The 22,042-nt window shown below is 37.9% G+C and overlaps 1 protein-coding gene across 1 annotated transcript in view; it reads right to left on the bottom strand.

Moving 5' to 3' along the window:
* Positions 1-22,042, bottom strand: part of ZMYM5 (zinc finger MYM-type containing 5) — a 35,201-nt gene that overhangs the window by 10,324 nt on the left and 2,835 nt on the right. The window contains exons 3-7 of the mRNA XM_057532721.1: positions 16,583-17,072; positions 16,251-16,344; positions 5,397-5,682; positions 4,528-4,690; positions 3,014-3,226 (exon numbers count right to left, since the gene is read on the bottom strand). Coding sequence (XP_057388704.1) covers positions 3,014-3,226; positions 4,528-4,690; positions 5,397-5,682; positions 16,251-16,344; positions 16,583-17,072 — 1,246 coding nt within the window. The remainder of the gene's footprint in view (positions 1-3,013; positions 3,227-4,527; positions 4,691-5,396; positions 5,683-16,250; positions 16,345-16,582; positions 17,073-22,042) is intronic.

Raw genomic sequence — 22,042 nt, 5'->3', positions numbered from 1 at the left:
AAGTTTTTGACTATAATCTCTTCAAATATCTTCTCGGGTCCTTCCTCTCTCTCTTCTCCTTCTGGGACCCCCCCATAATGCGAATGTTGTTGCGTTTAATGTTGACCCAGAGGTCTCTTAGGCTGCCTTCATTTCTTTTCATTCTTTTTTCTTTATTCTGTTCCACAGCAGTGAATTCCACCATTCTGTCTTCCAGGTCACCTACCCACTCTTCTGCCTCAGTTATTCTGCTACTGATTCCTTCTAGTGTATTTTTCATTTCAGTTATTGTATTGTTCATCTCTGTTTGTTGTTCTTTAATTCTTCTAGGTGTTTGTTCTTTAATGCTTCTAGGTCTTTGTTAAATATTTCTTGCATCTTCTCAATCTTTGCCTCCCTTCTTTTTCTGAGGTCCTGGATCATCTTCACTATCATTATTCTGAATTCTTTTTCTGGAAGGTTGCCTATCTCCACTTCATTTAGTTGTTTTTCTGGGGTTTTATCTTGTTCCTTCATCTGGTACAAAGTCCTCTGCCTTTTCATTTTGTTTATCTTTCTGTGAATGTGGCTTTCCTTCCACAGGCTGCAGAATTGCAGTTCTTCTTGCTTCTGCTGTCTGCCCTCAAGCAAAAGGTATTTTTGACATGTACTCTTCTGAAAAGATAACGTTACTGCAACCTTCTATAAGCTGCACCCAAAGGCTTTGTTAAATATGAAGCATAATATATACAAAGATAATAAAGATAACATAAATAAGCCTTCCTTGCAAAAACTAAAAAATCAACTATGGGTATCCCCACTGTTTCCCCTACTGTGCAATAAGCCTCGCACTTCCGAGTTACTTTTCCCTAAAAGCTAACCATTTAAACTCTCATCCAGTGAAATGGGGTTACATTTTTGTAAATGGTTTTACATTGAGGATCCATGTTAAATTAATTTTTTTTAATTTAATTTTTGTGTGGGATAATCTGAGGTCTGGCTTATTTATGTCCATACCAAAAAAAATAATTGTCCCAGCACCATCTGCTGAAAAAATCTTGCTTTTCCCATCCAAATGATTTTGTACTTTCTTCTAAAATCAGCTGACTGTATTTGTGTGGTTCTATTTCTGGCCTGCCTATTCTATTGTTCTATTTGTTTATCTTTATATGCCAATACCATAACACCTTGATTACTATGGCTTTTTAATGTCTTTTTCCCCAGGTTTATTGAAGTATAACTGATAAAGAAAAACTGTACAGGGGCTTCCCTGGTGGCGCAGTGGTTGAGAGGCTGCCTGCTAGTGCAGGGGACGCGGGTTCAAGCCCTGGTCTGGGAAGATCCCACATGCTGTGGAGCAACTAGGCCCGTGAGCCACAACTACTGAGCCTGCGCGTCTGGAGCCTGTGCTCCGCAACAAGAGAGGCCGCGACAGTGAGAGGCCTGCGCACCGCGATGAAGAGTGGCCCCCACTTGCCGCAACTAGAGAAAGCCCTCGCACAGAAACGAAGACCCAACACAGCCAAAAATAAATAAATAAATAAATTTAAAAAAAAAAAAAAACTGTACAAATTTATGGTGTATGATGCGATGTTTTGAGGTTTTTAATGTCTTGAAATCAGGAAGATGATACTTCTTTAATCCCTACCTCACACCATACACAAAATTAACTTGAGATGGATCACAGATGTAAACATAAAATCTAAAACTAAAAAGCTTATAGAAGACAACATAGGTAAATATCTTCATAACCTTGGTAGGCAGAGCCCCTAAACAAGACACAAAAAGTACTAATCAGAAAGGCAAATAGTAAATTGGACTTTATCAAAATTTAAAACTTGGGCTTTTCAAAAACAACATTAGGAAAACGAAAAGACAAAACACTGTCCAGGAGAAAAATCTTCCAAATACATTTATTTTACAAAAGATATGTATCCAGAATATATATAAAGAATTCCTACAACTCAATAATAGAAAGACAATCCAATAAAAAAAGTGAGCTAAAACTTGAATAGATACTTTACAAAAGAAGATATATGAGTGATGAGAAAGGAACAGTAGTTATCAGGAAATTAAAACCACAATGAGGGCTTCCCTGGTGGCGCAGTGGTTGAGAATCTGCCTGCCGGTGCAGGGGACACGGGTTCGAGCCCTGGTCTGGGAGGATCCCACATGCCGCTGAGCAACTGGGCCCGTGAGCCACAATTACTGAGCCTGCGCGTCTGGAGCCTGTGCTCTGCAACAAAAGAGGCCCACGCACCGCAATGAAGAGTGGCCCCCGCTTGCCACAACTAGAGAAAGCCCTCGCACAGAAACGAAGACCCAACACAGCCATAAATTAAAAAAAAAAATACTGCTGCAATAAACATCCTTAGAAATATTCCCTTATAAAAAAAACCACAATGAGATAATCATTTTATACCCACTAGAGTAGATTAAATCAAAACAGACAACACTAAATTTTGTTGAGACTACAGAGTAATTGGAACTATCAAGTTGTCAGTGGGAGTGCAAAATGGTAGAGAAAAGAATTACTTATTGTAACGTCTGCAAAACATAAAGACTTAAAACAAGCTTACTTATAACAATCAATTAATTTTAATACTCATTTGAGAGTAATACTCAATGAGAGATTGACAGAAATGGAACCATATGAGATTCTAAGATAAATCTGCTTAATGTAAGCTAACAAGGGAGAAGTTACTGCAAAATTGATCATTTAAAACTCATTAAGGGACTTCCCTGGTGGCACAGTGGTTGAGAATCTGCCTGCTAATGCAGGGGACACGGGTTCGAGCCCTGGTCTGGGAAGATCCCACATGCCGCGGAGCAACTAGGCCCATGAGCCACAACTACTGAACCTGCGCGTCTGGAGCCTGTGCTCCGCAATAAGAGAGGCCACGACAGTGAGAGGCCCGCGCACCGCGATGAAGAGTGGCCCCCGCTTGCCACAACTAGAGAAAGCCCTAGCACAGAAACAAAGACCCAACATAGTAATCAATCAATCAATCAATCAATAAATCTTAAAAAAAAAAACTCATTAAAAAAGAATTACCTGTTTATATTCGTTAGCACAACTTTGGCAGCAAAATCTCATCTGCTGACCTTCAATGACTAGGAGATTGTTTCCAGCACCTTTGCTGGGCAGGTACTCCCCACACTGCTCACAGCAATTCATCACTAGACCATTGGCCAACCTGTACTTGTTAAAGCACTGGTTACTACACAGCTTATGTGTTACATTGTTAACGCTGACTTCATGCCGAATCTAAAAACAAAAACCAATTTATTAAATAAATGAACTGGATTAGCACCATAAATGAGATACCTAGTTTTTTCAACAGAAATAAAGAACCTTTAGTAATTTCTCAGTGGAAGAAACATTCAAAGACATAAAAAAAGCACATTTCACTATTCTTTCATTTTCATCTTTGATTTCTTTGTAAAATCGTGCTTTGATCTTATAAAAGGAAAAATAAGATTCACAGAACAAAAAGCAACAAAATCAGACATTTAAGAATTACACGGGCTTCCCTGGTGGTGCAGTGGTTGAGAATCCGCCTGCCAATGCAGGGGACATGGGTTTGAGCCCTGGTCCGGGAAGATCCCACATGCTGTGGAGCAACTGAGACCTTGCACCACAACTATTGAGCTTGTGCTCCAGAGCCTGCGGGCCACAAATACTGAGCCCGCGTGCTGCAATTACTGAAGCCCTCGTGCCTAGAGCCCCTGCTCTGCAACAAGAGAAGCCACCACAATGAGAAGCCTGTGCATCGCAACGAAGAGTAGCCCCCACTTGCCACAACTAGAGAAAGCCCGCGTGCAGCAACGAAGACCCAACACAGCCAGAAACAAATTAAAAAAATAAATTTATTAAAAAAAAATTTCAGGAAATGAATTGGTTAGCAGGTTTTGATATGACCTGCTTAAAAATAAGTGGATTGGGAATTTGTAGGTATTATAAACTTCACTGCCCTAGAAAACTGGGGTAGGGGGTGGGCGAAGGGAACCAGTATCACCCACATTCAGGATGGAGTCTGTGTATACCTAAGTTCTTGCTTTGCTCAGCTCTATGGTAGCTGAGATAAAATTGCGTCTGGGATTTACACGGCTTCAGGGTAATCCAGACCAAATTCAGTCACCAAGGACCATGTTAAGTGGTGACTCCCTGGATGCCTGGGAAGAATGGCAATACCGCCTAAGAAATGTGAAGTGACCTACATACTTTCACTCCACCTGTTCTATGTGTTCTTGTAGGACTGGTTGTTTCCTTCATGTCCTGAACCTACATTTTCATTTAGTGTGGCTAATAAGAATGAAATCCACCATAAAACTATTGCTCTCTTTATGAGTACATTCAGTTCCACAGAAATGGATGATTACCCCCCATACTATGGGATGGGACATTTGTTATGAGACAATTCTAACATATGCTTATTCTTCCCTTCAACTTCACTGAGTCGATTCAAGACTCATCCATTACGCCGATGGCAGAACATATAATAGCACCTAAAAGTTAAAATTATCGCTGTTAACCTAGATAATAACTTAAGATATAAAATCACAGACCTCTGTTAGTTTACTGCAGACTGTACATCTTGATTTATTCAGAACTCTTTTTCGAAGATTCTGGTTATCTTCATAGGGAGACGAAGATGTACTACAAAATTTTTGGAAGGATTCACTTGACTCCCCTTGAGGAACAAGAGTAGCCTTTTTTGCAGGTGCACCTCTGAAACACAAGGGATAGACACAATTTAAGAACACTGCATTCTTTTTTTCTGGCCATGCTGAGTGGCTCAGTTCCCCCACCAGGGACTGAACCCGGGCCACAGCAGTGAAAGCCTGGAATCTTAATCACTAGGCCACCAGGGAACTCCCTAAGAACACTGCATTTTAATAAAAGTCAAATATATATGAACAGTAATTGACATTTTTTGACATTTTTCATTTTCTCATGATTTAATCCTAAGAATCAATTATAATTTCTGGATCTAGAAAAATCCACATTTTGGTTTAACTGCTAAGAGTTCCTAAATAATATGGAAAGATATTCAGAGATAAAAATATTCTGTTGTCACAGATTATGACCTTTAGAACCTTGCCACAGGTTATGACTTCTAGAAGCATTCAAAAAGGGTGTTAGCAACCGGGTAGAACCAAGGTAGAGGATGGAGAAGGCGGTGAGGCAAAGGCAGTGGTGGGATAGGGTTGATTTATTTCTATACCTAAACTCTATTTTCCTGCCAAGAGTAAGTACAATACAAATGACCCACAGCTCTGACATATGCTAGGATAACTCAAGCTACATAAACTTGAAGAAACCTGTGCATCAATTCTATCCATGAATCTTCTGCAACTCTCTAAGTACATTCAGGACACAAATTCATACTGCCAGTATCCAATCATATGGAACCATATTGAAAGGTACAGCTTACTTTTTACATGTCCCATTGCGTTTCTTTGGAGTACGCTTATGAGAGAAGGAAGAGAGGCAGGTGGTAGAACAGAAGAGGTGAGCTGATCCTTTTCGCTGATACGCTGTCTGTCCCTTCTGTAAAGGCTTTTTGCAGTTTGCACAAGTGATTTTAGCTGGTTTAGTGGGTTGCTGTTGGGCAGAAGGCTGGAAGATCTGTTTAGGAAGCGAGCCCACTGGTGATAAAGAATCGACCCCTGGCTGTTTCTGATTATGGGGAAAGGATGCTGACTGGGAGATCCAAGAATCTTAAAAAGAAAACACATAAGAAAAGTCATGGAACAGTTAAAAACTCCCATCAGAAAAATATTTAAAATTTTCATTTTGCACAAGTCTAAGAGTGAGGAAGCCTTGCTGTACAACCCCAGGGGGACTCTCCCCTTTGTACTCTAAGTGAATGATGCTCTATTGTGCCAACACTGGAAATGGCGGCCCCGGAATTGTGCAATGCGGTAGCCAGCATCTCCAAGTCAGACCCTCTGTGCTAGAGATTGTACAAGCAATTTAAACTAGGTACTGGTATTCTCAGCTACAAATCACAATGATACCCAACCTATCAGCGTTATGAAGACTAAATGAGAGGGACTTCCCTGGAGGTCCAGTGGTTAGGACTCTGCGCTTTCACTGCCATGGCCCAGGTTCAATCCCTGGTCGGGGAACTAAGATCCCACAAGCCGTGCAGCAGGGAAAAAAAAAAACAAAACTACATGAGATAATGCATGTAGTCAAAGCATTATGTTCTGTACACAGGGTACTTCCTAAGGTACTTTTTCTTTTCTAAGAGAAAAGTATTAACACATTATAAAATAAAGCGAATATACAAATATAAAGATTATAATCTGGTATATGATACCCATTTTCATAACAGCTTCACACCTAACATTTTTTCTTTTTTTAAATTATTATTTATTTATTTATTTTTGGCTGTGTTGGGTCTTCGTTTCTGTGCAAGGGCTTTCTCCAGTTGCGGCAAGCGGGGGCCACTCCTCATCGCGGTGCGCGGGCCTCTCACCATCGTGGCCTCTCCTGTTACGGAGCACAGGCTCCAGACGCGCAGGCTCAGCAGTTGTGGCTCATGGGCCCAGCCGCTCCGCGGCATGTGCGATCCTCCCAGACCAGGGCTCGAACCTGTGTCCCCTGCATCGGCAGGCAGACTCTCAACCACTGCGCCACCAGGGAAGCCCAACACACCTCACATTTTATTATGAAAAATTTAAAGCATATAAAGCTGAAAGAATTTTACTGTGAAAAATATGTCCATCATATAGATTCTATACTATTTTACTTTTTGCTTTATCATGTTTTCTATTTATTCACCCCGCTAAATAATCTATCTCCTCTATGTATTTCAAGTAATTTGTAGATATTAGTGCACTTCCCTCCAAAATACTTCCAAGTACATGTAATTTAGACATAGCATTTTAAGGCAACTGTCTACAATTACCTGCCAGCCTTGTAGACTATTTCCCAGGCATTAGTGTAGGTGGTGGATTACGCAGGAGACCCAGCTTTCCTACCTTCACACGGGACTCCATCGTATATTACTGTTAGCTTCAAAATGGTACAATATTATGTACAGGTAATAGTGCCTCTCAAACCTTAACATGCATACACGATCACTTGGGAATCTTGTTTAAACAGAGATTCTAAATCAGTAAGTCTAGGGAGGGGCCTGAGATTCTGCATTTCTAACTACCTCTTGAGTAATGGTGAAGCTTTGAGAAACAAGGCCGAAGAGTACTGAATTATTGTCATCTCTCTTCAAAAATAGTTTTTGTTGTTAGGTAAAGGTCTATGGCCCCTCCACCTATTATAGCTCTAAACACCTCTCATAATACTACCAACACTAACAACTTTGTTTTCACTTCTAAATTCCTACCCACTGCTGCTTCTAATTTTGTCCTTTTCCAGATATTTTTATCTTAACAGGCAAAAACAAAACAGAACAAGTAACCAAAGGAATTCTTTCACTCCGCAGGAAGATACGCTGGCAAATATGAAGTGTATTCCATAAAGTTTTGTTTTTGTTTTTATTTTGGCCACGTCACGCAGCTTGTGGGATCTTAGTTCTCTGACCAGGGATTGACCCTGGCCCCTCAGCAGTGAAAGTGTGAAGTCCTAACCACTGGACCACCAGGGAATTCTCTGGGCTTTTTTTAAAGCATTTTTTTTTAATAGCTACTTTATTTATTTTATTTATTTATTTATTTTTGGCTGTGTTGGGTCTTCGGTTCGTGCGAGGGCTTTCCCTAGTTGCGGCAAGTGGGGGCCACTCTTCATCGCGGCGCGGGGACCGCTCTTCATCGCGGTGCGCGGGCCTTTCACTATCGCGGCCCCTCCCGTTGCGGGGCACAGGCTCCAGACGCGCAGGCTCAGTAGTTGTGGCTCACGGGCCCAGCTGCTCCGCGGCATATGGGATCTTCCCAGACCAGGGCTCGAACCCGCGTCTCCTGCATTAGCAGGCAGATTCTCAACCACTGCGCCACCAGGGAAGCCCTGGGCTTTTTAATTTTGTACACTTACCCATACTTAAAGGGGATAGAGTTATATATAATTATGTAAAGTGAGACATCAACTATACTGCTCAATAGATTCTGCAGTTTTTTTTCACTTTAGCATTGATGCATACATAAATAAAGCAAATGTTTGCTTTGTTTATACTGCAACTATTTAATGTCTCCTAATTTCAAAGTTTCTTATTTCATCAAATTCTTATTTTATTTATCATGTTAGTGTCTACAGGCTAAATAAAACAGGGTCCCCAACCCCTGGGCCTGGGACCAGTAGCAGTCCAAACAAGCACAGCTTCACCTGCCACCCCCCATCCCCCCATCGCTCGCATCACCTCCTGGACCATCCCCCACCCCCCGTGGAAAAACTGTCTTCCACGAAACCAGTCCCTGGCGCCAAAAAGATTGGGGACCGCTAAAATAAAAGGTCTCTCAACCAAATTCTTCCATGCTCTATCCCCAGAATAAATTTTAAGAGAAGGGGCCAGAAGGATTTAATCCAAATCCCTCCTTATATACAAGGAAAATTAAGGCCTAGAAGCTAGAGGTGATTTGCCCAGAATTCCAGTAAGTACCAGATCCACTATTTGAGTTTTAGATATTCTTTTTTATTTTATTTATTTATTTACTTATTTCTTGGCTGCATCAGGTCCTAGTTGCGGCGTGTGGGCTCTCTAGTTGCGGCGCACAGGCTCCAGAGCTCGCAGGCTCAGTTGCCCCATGGCATGTGGGATCTTAGTTCCCCGACCAGGGATCAAAGAGGCGCCTCCTGCAACGTGAGACAGATTCTCAACAACTGGACCACCAGGGAAGTCCCAAGTTTTAGAGATTCTTGACTTCTTCCTGCATCTAAACTCTTCTGCCTAAAGAACAACCTTTTAGTATTTCTTTAGAGTTGGTCTGCTAGTGAAGTTACTTCAGTGTCTCAGTGGGGTTTTTAGTTGTTAAAGAGTAACACATACACATGAAGTTTATAATCTTAAGTGCACACCTCAATGACTGTCTTCACAATGAATATGTACTTCTATGACCACCACCCAGATAAACACACAGAAAACTTCCAGGATCCTCATGTCTTTTCCACTCAGTCACTCCCTTCCTTTCCCACAAGCCATCCCTATCCTCACTTTAAAGATAAGTTTTGCCTTATTTTTAACTTCGCATATGAAATCACGTATGTACCCTCGTCTCAACATCTCATCCGTTTCATTCACACTGAAGGTAGTTGTTCATGTTTCCATTGTTGAGTATTCCATTGTGTGGCTGATACTATTTATCACTCTACTGCTGATGGACATTTGGATTGCTTCCAATTTTTTTTTGGTGGGGGGACATCAAAGGTTTATTGGGTAGGGGCTATTGGGTTTATTGCCCACAGCAAAAGTTCCCGGAGCAACACCCCACTGTGTATGACAGACAGGAGGCAGGACATGGGAGCAGTCTTTGCTACTCAGGGGAGAAGGAGGCTACCATCTACAGGCGGATGATTGCTTCCAATTTTTGACTATGATTTCTCTACATGTCTCTTAATGGTCTCTTGGATATTTATCCTGCTCAGAATTTGTAAAGGTTCTTGAATTCAAGGGTTGATGTTTTTCTCCATTTTAGAAAATCCTCAGTTACATCTCTTCTGCCTCATTTCTTTCTTCCTCTTTCTGGGACATTAATTACATGTCCTTTTCATCAAATGTCCTAAGTCTCTTACATTCTTTTCTGTATTTCCCCCCTTTTGGTTCTGACTCCGTCTAGATAATACTCTGATACATATTCCAGTTCATTCACACTCTCTTCAGCTGTGCCAAACCTGCAGTTAAAATGTAGACTGTCTGATACTCCTAGTACCTGCACCCCTTGTGCGTTCACTTCTATTGTCTGCTTTTTCTCTTATTTCATTATATGGCCTGCCTCCTCATATCCCTAATAGTTTTACATGAAAAACTGAAAAAAAAAAAAATTGACAATCTGGATTACGTTAGCATCCCCAATCCAAAGGTCGATGTATATATTTTTTAAATCAGTGTCCTTCTTTGTGGGCCCCTGTGAGTCTGTTGAAAGTTCCCCTTAGATTCTTAGCAGCCTTTTCTGGAACTGAACACATACCCATTAGAGAAAAGCAACCTCAAGTAAGAGATGACTCCTCTGAGGCTCCTTCTCAGAGATGAGAAACCTCATTTTTTCAGTGTATTTGTAGCTCTGTGATGCTTTCGATATTTTATATGTTTTGTCTCCCTCCCCCCCATTATTCTCTGCAGGAGGGACAGGAGTTACCTATCGATTATTAGTCTAAAGTCTATTATTATCAGAAGCAGAACTTCCTAGAATCAGTATCATGGCCAGAAATGTTTATAATCCAACAAAAATACAACACAGATGCAAAAACAATTTCTAAGTCTGAGTATTTTCTTTGATGAAATTTTGCTGTTTACATAAAGATACATGATGGCTGAAGAACTTTCACTGAAATGCAGTCTACCCTAAAGGTTAATGAAAAGATTAAATGACTCAAAGGTCCATTCTAATGGACACGATCTTATTTTCGTAAGATATTACACAGTTTTATTTGTACTTTATGCAGAACCATAATTTTATTGGATAAAATTTGAACCCTTAAGCCCTAGATTCAAATATAACTCAACTCCAGAAATCCTCATCTTGCTCTTTTTTCTTTTTTCTGTGCTGGAAAACCTTCATTCTGTAGAAGTGGGAAGCAAACAGCAACTAAAGTAAGACACTCTGGGGGAGACCTGACTCTAAATAATAACAACAATTACAATAGTAATACAATGGTCACCATCTTACTCTGTAAGTCTTCTGGTAAAATTGGTTAATTTTACAAAAGCTGACAGCAAGCAAAAACAAAATTTAGGGTTAATACTAAAATTAGACAGCTTTCACTATGCTACATCCAACTTAAAGAGTGAAAAGAGCAACGACAAGAAGACAGTCCTTTTTGACAAGTGACTCCACCTTTCAGAAAGCTTCAGAGACATCTTCACCATCACTCTTTACCTGACAAATCTGTAGACCCTCTTTTTAGAATTCTGGACCAAATGGTATTATTTAAAGGATAGGGCTTCCTTGGTGGCGCAGTGGTTAAGAATCCGCCTGCCAATGCAGGGGACATGGGTTCAAGCCCTGGTCTGGGAAGATCTCACATGCCGTGGAGCAACTAAGCCCGTGCGCCACAACTACTGAGCCTGAACTCTAGAGCCTGCGAGCCACAACTACTGAATTCCACGCGCCTAGAGCCCGTGCTCCACAACAAGAGAAGCCACCGCAATGAGAAGCCCGTGCACAGCAACGAAGACCCAACTCAGCCATAAATAAATAAATAAATAAATAAATTTATTTATTTTTTAAAAATAATAATAAAATAAATAAATAAAGGATATAGCTCTGTAACTTTCTCCCCCCGAAACAGAACTTTAGAGAACCCAGGAACACTGTAAATTCATCCATACTTCATAGATAACAGAAATTCATTGCCACAGCACAAACAAAATAGTTTAAATGTAGTTAAGAACGTCTTCAAATATATGAATGAATGTCAGGGGAGTCCTTTAATGCTTCTTGTCTGTTACTTTTTAAAATCATTGATACCTCATGGCATGAAAAAATTATCACTGTAATATAAAATACAGTTTTGAATTAATGAGATAAAGGGATGACAAGAATAAAAATACATCCAAGAGTAGTCAAAACTACTATCAAACCAACTTTTGCTAGTCTCAATTATGTCCACAATTTGAGTGAAGTAACAGTATAGCATCTAACTACAGTATGCTTTTTTACAGTTAAGTATCAGTCTATGTGCTATGCTTTTAAATGGAAAAGCATGTTATTGATCCACTTCACCATTCAATACACAACTTCAATTTACTCCAGAAGGTGAAAAACGGTCAAGGCTGAAACATAAAAGAAATACATGGCAAGCCTTCTGGTTTTAACTTCACTTACATACATAAGATGTAATTCATGCTTGCAAAAATATACATGTAAAATTTAGGAAATAATTACAAAACAAAAAATAAGAGTGAAAGAAACAAATCAATTACATTGCAATAAAAGATTTTAAAAAGAAGAGTGAAAGAAACAGATCCAAAAGAATGATTTTCAATGGACATTATTTCAAGTCTTCAACATCATCTTCAACCGCTTTTAAGCTTAACACATCATTCAATATAGAAATCACAATTTTTTAATATTATTTCTCAGGTTTCACTCAATCAATAAACAAAAGATGTACATAGTAATACGTAGATGACAGACATGAATGAACAAATTCATAAAAAGTCTGCAAAAGTATTTTTAAAAGTTCAATGATGTATATACATTAAGAGGATATCACCTCTAAATGATCAGTTTAGCAAACATTAATAATACTCCTACCCCTGAGGAGGGCTTACAATATTATAACAACAACAAAAAACATAATTTTTTGGTGAGGACCATTCTGTATTAACCATGAAAAGCTTTAAAAATACGTTGACATTTGACTTAGCAATTTCACCTACAGAAACTTTTCACTAGAAAATGTGTGACAAACTTAGAGATATTCATGAGAAACCTGTTTATAACTGCAAAGACTAGACACAAGCTATTAAATAAATTATGAACATAAAAAGCTTATTATATTTGACATAAGCGAATACGCTAAATGATGAAATGTCAAATGCTCCCCCTCCACCCCAAGTCAAGAACAAGACAACAGAAGGCGCTTTCACTGCTGAGTGCTTGGGGTTCAATCCCTGGTTAGGGAACTAAGATCTTGCAAGCCGCAAGGCATGGCCAACGAAAAAAAGAACAAGACAAAACTTTACACTCTGATCACTTCTATTCAACATTACATAAGAAATAAAAGGGGATCTGCCAGGCCAAACTATTTCCATAATAAAACTAAGATTATTTGCCTTTTTCATCATGTTGGCATCTGCACTAATGGTGCAGAAGCAATGATGGGTAAAACTGCTGGCAGTGGAACCAAACTGTACTAGTAAAATTTTCTTCACTATCAGGCACTTGCACAAAAGAAAGAAAAAGTAGCACCTGTACTTCTGTTGTTCTTCCAACAACAACTGGTCAACACAATTCTGATGCTAACCACCTGGAGACAGCACCAGCCCCCATTCTGAAGGCACAGTCCACAGCAAGACTGCCCTCACTTTACACGCCACCTGGACTTCTGGCCAACTGGCTGTAAATCTGGGAGGTTCCTAAGGCCCCTTCAGATTTGATAATTTGCTAGAAAGATTCAGAGAACTCAGGAAAGCTCTATACTTATGATCAGTTTTATTTAAAGGATACAAATCAGGACCAGCCAAATGAAGAGACATATGGGGTGAGGAAGGGTCCCAATGCCAGAGCTTCTGTGCCCTCTCTCTGAGGAAGCGGGTAGCGTCACCCACCCGGCACAGGTGAGTTTTTACTGGGTTTCACTGTGTGGGTGTGACTGGTGGGATTATTCGCTGCATGTGACTGGACTCAATCCCAGCCTCTCTCTCCTCCATGGAGGCTGGGCTGGCTCAAAGGCCCAACACTCAAATCACATGGTTGGTCTTTCCAGTGACCCTCAGCCTTAATCATTAGTTATTAGGAATCTGGTAAATTTCAAGGATTTATTCTCTCTCCCAAGAACCAGGGACAAAGGCCAGTGAAATTATTTATTATGCAACAGAAGTCCTTGGTGAAAAGGTAAAAATTAGTATTAATTTTACTAAATTTCAGCCTCTGACTACATCTTAATACTCTGTATGATGAACAGGGAAGCATCCAGAAGCCACTTCTGTTTCATACCAAAGAACAATGAGAAAGAGTGGAAAAGCACTTGTAAAACTGTTGCATTGCAAGCTGAACTAGCCTTAAAGGAATGACAAAACAAACTGGTTATTGACATTTTCTTAAAATAAGCCTTTCACTTCAAAAAAATAACAGTATTTTTTGCCAATGAGAAAATATGAGCTTTCGAGTGAAAATGAGAATCTTTGAAAACCTGCATCCACCACTGCTAGCGTGACAGCTTTCTAAGGTGTCAACATTTAGAAGACCTAGGTAACTCAGTGAATCAACACTTTCCAAATAACCAAAGCACAATGTTACCAAATCATACAAAGGTAAAATTCATTCAAAGATAAATGAATTTTAATGTAATAAAGTATGAAAAGTTCATTATATAGTTTCAGATTTCACACTGTAAGAACTTTTAAGAAACTACCACTTATCAAGTTTTGGTGCTGTGTCAAAAGGAAAAGGAAAAAACTATCCATAATTAACTAAAAAGGCTACTAAAATATTGCTCCATTCTACAACCACATATGTACGTGAGGCCAGATTTTCTTCTTATACTTCAAACAAAAGAAAATATTGCAACACATTCAATGTAGAAATAGATTTGAGGAGCTAGATATACCTTGCTGTCTTCTATTAAGCCAGACTTCAAAAAGATTTGTGTAACTGTAATACGTCACTTTTCACTAAATTTCTTTAGTGAAAGTAGTTATCTTTCATCAAAAATATGTCACATAATAATTATTGTTAAATGAATAAATACCTTTTAAATTTAAGTTTTGATAACAGATTAAAAACAAAACAAAAAACTTTGGGATCCTCAATCATTTCCAAGAGTGAAACTGAGACCAAAAAGTTTGAGAACAACTGTCCTATAGAAATAATAAACAATATAAACAAAGACATTTAGTGTGTGGAGTTTCAATAGTAAAAAATGAAAAGCCATATAAATGCTTAAAAAGTAGAGGAATAAATATCTCAGACAAAGGAATATTTTATACTCACTGAAACTTCTATTTTTAAAATGACATAACATACTAAAATTTAGATTAAATAAATCAAGAGAACACAAAACTAAATACAATATGCTCTAAATTCTATTTTTAGAACCACAGAGGCAAAAGACTGAAAGCAAACAAACCAAAATTTTAAGTTGTCAGTCACTTCTACTTAGTGAGGTAGGTGACAGATACTATTTTCTTATTTCTATGATTTCTTATTTCTTATGATTTCCTTCAAATGTTCTGTAATATTCTCATAACCAGAGAAAAAGATTAATTTAAAAAAAATTTTTAAGAAAAAAAAATACTAGCATTCCATTAAAACAACAAGTGATTCGGTTCTTAGCTCTAATTACTTTCCAGTCCTTTCCTAAAATTCTAAGTTGGCTGATAGCTAAAAGCACGAAAATGACCCAAAACAAACAAACACCAAAAAAAAAAAATACAAAAAACCGAAAAAACAAACAGCACACCAAGTCATGAAAAATCTGCAAAAAAGATTTGCTAAATTTTAAATAACTTTCATTATATTTTACCAGAACACAACTGGCTTCATAAGAGTCTTAAAAATACAGGTCTCTGATTTGGGACTTTCCTGGCGGTCCAGTGGTTAAGACTCAGTGCTTCCACTGCAGGGGTTCAATCCCTGGTCAGCGAACTAAGATCCTGCATGCCGCGTGGTGCGGCCAAAAAATAGGGGAAAAAAACAAATCTCTGATTTAAAGGTAAGAAAGTTTTCCAAATTTAAAATGAAGCAACTAATAAAATGCTGATTTAAAACCAAAAATCAGAGACAAGCAGTCTAAAGGTAAACACGTGAAAAGCAAAAATTGAAAGGTCAGGTTATGTAATTACAAATTAAATAAAATTTAATTGTTATGTAATATTACTTTAATCCTTTAGTTCACTATCCATCTTTTTATTCTATGACTTTTACATTAAAATAAAGATGCTAGTAAACAAAGATGGAGGTAGTAGTTATGGGAGTTTTCAATTAAAACACTTCACAGGGCTTCCCTGGTGGCGCAGTGGTTGAGAATCTGCCTGCCAATGCAGGGGACACAGGTTCGATCCCTGGTCTGGGAAGATCCCACATGCCGCGGAGCAACTAGGCCTGTGAGCCACAATTACTGAGCCTGCGCATCTAGAGCCTGTGCTCCGCAACAAGAGAGGCCGCGATAATGAGAGGCCGGCGCACCGCGATGAAGAGTGGCCCCCACTTGCCGCAACTAGAGAAAGCCCTCGCACAGAAACAAAGACCCAACACAGCCATAAATAAATAAATAAATAGATAAATAAACCCAAAGTTAAAAAAAAAAAAAAACACTTCACATATAAATCACATTGGGTAAAATAGAGTAGACTGCACAGTTTTATTTAGCAAAAAATTCTATTTTAATACGAAAGTTAACAAAAAATATTTCACATATAGAATAAAATAGATATAGGTACTAAAAGTAACAGCCAAAAGATTATTTACTTACAGTGGAAAGAAAATATTTAGTATCACTTACTGCTTACCAGGACTATGATGAGCTGTAAATCCTCCGTTCTGAAATATGTCTCCTGCCACATTCATTCTACCAGGATTAAAAGGTCCTACTGCAGTCTTGGTCTGTGAAGTTAAAGATGGGGTGTATGTTTGCATATTAACACCAAAGTTACTCGACTGCAGTCCGTTAGCGACATCTCCCAAGCTGGTATTCTACAGTGATGTTATATGTGTAATCATTAAGTTCATATCTCGCCCATCATTCAGAGCTTAATACCTGTTTCTAAGGTTGTAACATTAGTAATATGAATTTCAGAGTCGATTCTGTAGTGATAACACCATTACCCATTCCAGCATTTACCTTACTTCTTGAAAGACTGGAAGTGGAGATATCCAAATCTTTGGTTCTGTTTTTACTTCCAGGAAGTGCCCATTCAATAAAACTAGAAGAAATTGTCTTTTCCCTTCCATTTGTTTCCATGTCCTCTTCATCATCAATGACAATTGTCTCACTTATACTTCCCTTCTGAGAAGCCAAATCTCTTGAGGAAGGAAGAATTATGGAATAATTTCCTTGTAGCTTTTCATTTCTTGATGCAGCAAATATAAAATTTCTTTGATCAGCTATTACTGGAGCAGAACTTGAAGGAGGTTGTATAGATTCAATAAATACAACATCATCATCATCATCCTCCGCTGACGAGTTTCTGGATCTATTAACTAAAGGACTAGCTGGGTCACCAAATGCTATGTCCATGAAACTAGCTGCCATGGCTTTATTCCCTAATAAAACAGGAGTCTGTTCAGTCAAGTCTAATCCTCCCGCTGAACATTTATCTATGCCAAAGAACCTATAACAGAGAGAGAAAAGAAAAAAAAGTTCTAGTATACTATGATCATTGCATTTTATTGCAATTAAATAGCACAAGTGAAATTTTAAATTACTTTGTGATTTTATCTAAGTCCTTCCTTGAAACAGAAAATTGTTCAAAATAATTCCATCAATTACCAATAACTCAGGGTCCAAATACAATCACTATACTAAATATATTTTTATCTACTAAAATGACTATGATATTGTCCAAACTCTATTTCCCTAGGGTCTTCTGTCATTGTTTTTCAAATTCTCTGCTTCCAACATTAAACGTTTCTGAATCTTTATTTTTTTGTCCTTGTTGAGGAATCACCAGACACTATGCTATAGGTTTTTTATACAAAATTCTGAAAAACCCATGATGTAGATATAATTTAATTCATTTTACAGATCAGGAAACGAATCTGGGTAAGGCCAAATAGGACTCAAAACTCAGGGCTCCAAATTCTTAGCCACTTTGTGTTTTATTCAGCAAACACCTCTGTGTACCTACTATGCACTAGAGAATGACAAACGAAAAGGATCCAGCAGAGACATAGTTGGAAGAATCTGGAGAGGTGACCGACCAATGAAGCACAGCTCTGAAAGCAGATGAGAGAAGAGGAGGAGGAGGATGCGTGCACAGCTGGTAGTGAAACTGATCATGAACAAAAGTCACCTTCATCTCAAAAAGTGAGAGGGGAAAAGGTAAGTGTATGGCTGTCCCTTGGTATCCACGAGGGGACTGGTCCCAGGATATCCATGGATGCTCAAGTCCCACAGTTAACCCTCCGAATCCAAGGTTCCATATCCGCAGATTCAACCAACCCTGGATCGTGCAGTACTATAGTATTTACTGAAAAAAATCTATGTATAAGTGGATCCGTGCAGTCCAAACCCATGCTGTTCAAGGTTTTGTCCAGTTGTAATTAGAACGTATATAAGTATGTAGAAATAATAGATGGAAAGCTGAAGTAAGTTTACACATGCTGGCTTCAATTTTCTTAGAAGCTCAAGACAGTGAAGGAGGTAGGATCTGTATGGGTGTTGAATAATAAAGAAAAGTCACTCATACAGCAGTCATCATTCAATTTTAAACATCTCATATTGAAATACGCTAAGTAACATTCTATTCTAAAATTTTCCCAACTAATTTTAAGTGATAGTACTTACAGTCATACAATCGGTAATGTTTATTCTTAATAGGTACTATGCCGTTAAATATAGCAATTCAGTAAATGCTTATAAAGGTGAGGCAGGAACTATTCTTTTTCCCATTTTATCCATCAGGAAACTAAGACTCAGAAGATAAGAAGATTAAGTAATCCGCCTGGCCCGCTCAAGTCTCCACTGCTGGAAAGGGTAGAGTCAGGACTCAAATCCAAGAAATCTGACTCTATAATCTATTTCATAGCCACTACATTATATGCAATTACTGTATACAATTTTTTTGAAAATTACTTGTTTTATTAAGATGAGTGAATTCATTAAAACAAAATCAACATTCAAATAACTCTAGTTCAAAGATAAAGAAATAACAAATCTAAGGAACCAGTTTAAAAGGGTTATAAAGGAAATACAAAAATTAGGATCATGGTTAACACTCATCCAGTAAGCTTATTATGTGGTTGATTTTCAGAGAAAAGAGGCAATAGTTCAGCCTAAACTGAATTATGAAATATAAGAGCTGTTATATACGAATTCTCTCAGTCCTTTCTGTATTTGAATAAACCTAGAACAGAAAAGAACAATTTTTGGAAAAGAGCTATAGCTGACTCCACAGTACCCTCTGGTGGCTGTTAGGTCCTATCTTAATCTTCCCAAAGAAAATAACAGAAAGAGCATTCTTTATGCTCAGCTCATTGTAGTCATCTATTTCTGATAAAAGGTTAAGTATTCACCTATTTTCAAATTCCAGATTGTAAAAAAATTAAAACCTAACCCTAACCACTATTAAAAGTCATTGTGTATACAATTTAACCATCACTTTCTTAATTCCATAAACATAAGACTACAAAAAAGTTTTAACCATTTCTATAATATTATCTAAAAAGAGAAAAAGTTAGAGTTTAGCTAAGACACTGAGCAAATTACCTCACTTCATTGAGTTTTACTTTTCTAAACTATAAACTGCCAATGGGGATAAAAAGGACTCTGAGGTTTTAACTGCGATAAGTTAACTTGCAAGTCCCTAGTCTCTCTCTGCCTGTACATATTACAGAGTGCAAAAAATGTTAAATTCCTCTCCATTGAGAGGGTATTCAGGCAAATACTTTGCCTACACCTTAGGATTTCAACAAGTGTCTAGTTAATCTTAAATATTTACCTAGTCTTCCTGTGGTATCTTATTCATCTACAACTATTTAATGTTTAATTGATCTTCAGTTTGATGCAATGAAAATTAATATAAAATCAAAGGAAAATCCACACAGAGAAGTGCAGAATCTAATGGGCATTCCCTGCTGGCCTAGTGGTTAGGATTCCAGGCTTTCATTGCTGTGGCCCAGGGTTCAATCCCTGGTCGGGAAACTGAGATCCCACAAGCCTCACAGTGCAGCCAAAAAAAAAAAAAAATTTGTCCTAAGAACAGAAAGTTAGGCTGAAACCCGAGCAAGACTCTTAAACGCAAACTATCTCTAGGTTGTGGGTAACAACCCTGCAAAATTAAGAAGGTATTTAATTACGGGTAAAGACAAGAGTTAACACTAAAACAAAAGACACAAATAAGGGTAGTTTGCCCTATTGTGTTTACTTTTAGTAACAACTCATAGCAGTTTTTATTTCCTAAAGGTTGCTACAATTATCTTCTTTTTCAAAAATTATGGTAAAATATATACAACATAAAATGCCATTTTAATCATTTTTAAGTGTGCAGTTCAGTGTTAGTTTTTTAAATATGGTTTTTTAAAGTTGCAAAAATTTCTGCTGAATTCTTAAGTTATAACTGAGTATCATGAATTTTCCTGAGATCACCTTCTATTAAAAAAAAACCAATTGAAAAACTTAGTAGCCATTCAATATTCAATTATGTTTGTGTACAATTAAGTAAAACTTACATATTAAAACGAATCAGTTAAAAAAACAGCTGCTAAAATAGAAATGGTGAGATATTAATATGACAAGATTAGTATGTGATGAGAACGGTAAACTAACCTGCTCATGAGTCTTCAAATGTTAAAATCACCAAGAAAGTATTTTCAGTTATTTAATTATTGCTTCAAATGTTCATTTTTTGGCCACCTATAAGCACACCTATATTTTTGCGACTCTATAAAAGATAAAGGATGTATGCTATAAAAACTTGTTGAACACTAATGAGTTCTAGGACACGTTCTACGGCACCTCTGGACTTACACTGTCACAGAACAGATCTTTCTTAATATTAAAATATTTATATATTTACATAAAAATAACATCAATTCCAAAGCCAGCTTCATGATAGTGAGATATACTACAAGCATTCCCATTTAAAATCAGAAACAAAATAAAGGTGTATGATGATTCTGGAGGTTTTACTCACAAATGTAATGAAACAGGAAAAAAGAAAAATCAAATGAACAGTTATGACAAACAGCAAGAGAATTACTTAAGTGTCTAAGTACAAAACTACTATCTAGAAATCAATAGCCTGGTAGGGATTAAGACTGTAGACTGATCACACACAACTAACTTCAATCCCTTCTAAAACCCCCATAACAACAGTAAAGTTCCTACTGACAAGGAAAGGAAAAACAGAGAACAAACAAAAGGAACAAAATTTGATAAGCTAAAGAGCAGGTGGATAAGCTGTTAACCAACTCTGCCTGAGACAGCCAACCTCTAAAATCCTGATGGAAAAGGCTGAGAAACATCCTGACTTACGCTGCAGAATCTTCACGAGGCTCAAAGCCTATAAGGGAGCAGGTGGCTAAAACAGGAGGATGTGAAATCCCAAATCCCTTCCCTCCCTCCCTCCATTTTGGTGATGACATGTCTTTCCCCACCCTGGCGCAAGCTCTAGACTTTTATTCTTTGGAGAGAAGAGAACATAAGGTCTTTGTCTCAGGTTCACCAGGCACTGGTGAATGCTTCAATAGCATGCATATGAAATGCCCCCTCTCTCCCTTGATTTCCAGAGAGCTGGCATCCAGACTTCTATCTTCCAAGCAGCAGACTATTCCCTGGAAAACCTCTTTCTCCGAAACACTCCTTTCTGTGGAATTAGGAACCCAAAAAAAGGAAAGACCTAAAAATAACGACTTTAGAGATTCTCCATCAATTGGCCAAAAAAGAACTATCCTACAGTGAAGCTCCAAGCTGAAAGTTCCATTCACTCTTCCAATCTATTCTCCATTTCCCAATTCTTAATCATGAGTAGACCTGTCAAGAATTATAAACTATCTGGAAAAAGCTTCTCATAAGAAAAATAGTTGTTAAAAGAGAAAAAAAAAAACAAAAAACGAAGGAAAGAGAAAAATGCAGGAAAAAGACAACAGAGAATGAAAACCCACAAACTCTCAGTACTCTAGACAGATACATGACAAGCAAAAGACCATATAAAACTAATATCTCTAGTATAAAAAGGAGCTTTTGGAAATGAAAAGCTTAGCAGAAATGGAAAGCTCAGTAAAAGGGTTGAAAGATAAAGCGGAAGAAATATCAGGAAACAAAACAAAGATAAGAATTGCAGCCACCATTAACAATGTGTGTGTGTGTGTGTGTGTGTCCCACATAACTTATGGGCTAGGCGATTTACAATTTTCATAGCAATCGGGAAGACAGACACAATTTACTCACTTATAAAATGTGCATAATAAAAATGTATTTAATTGAATAAGATGTGCATTTATTGACTCTTATTTAGTTTGCACTTGCCAAAGTAATAAGAGCAGAGATGTAAACCCCAATTTGGCTGGCACTAAACCTAGTCCTTTGCACACTGCGTTCAACTATGCTAGGAACATGCTGCTGAGAAAAATGTCTTTTCTA

This window comes from Balaenoptera acutorostrata, chromosome 18 (assembly GCF_949987535.1).
Source record: "Balaenoptera acutorostrata chromosome 18, mBalAcu1.1, whole genome shotgun sequence".
In the NCBI taxonomy this organism is placed as follows: Eukaryota; Metazoa; Chordata; class Mammalia; order Artiodactyla; family Balaenopteridae; genus Balaenoptera; species Balaenoptera acutorostrata.
Note: the sequence above shows the minus strand (reverse complement) of the source record. Positions and strands in the feature narration are given on the sequence as shown.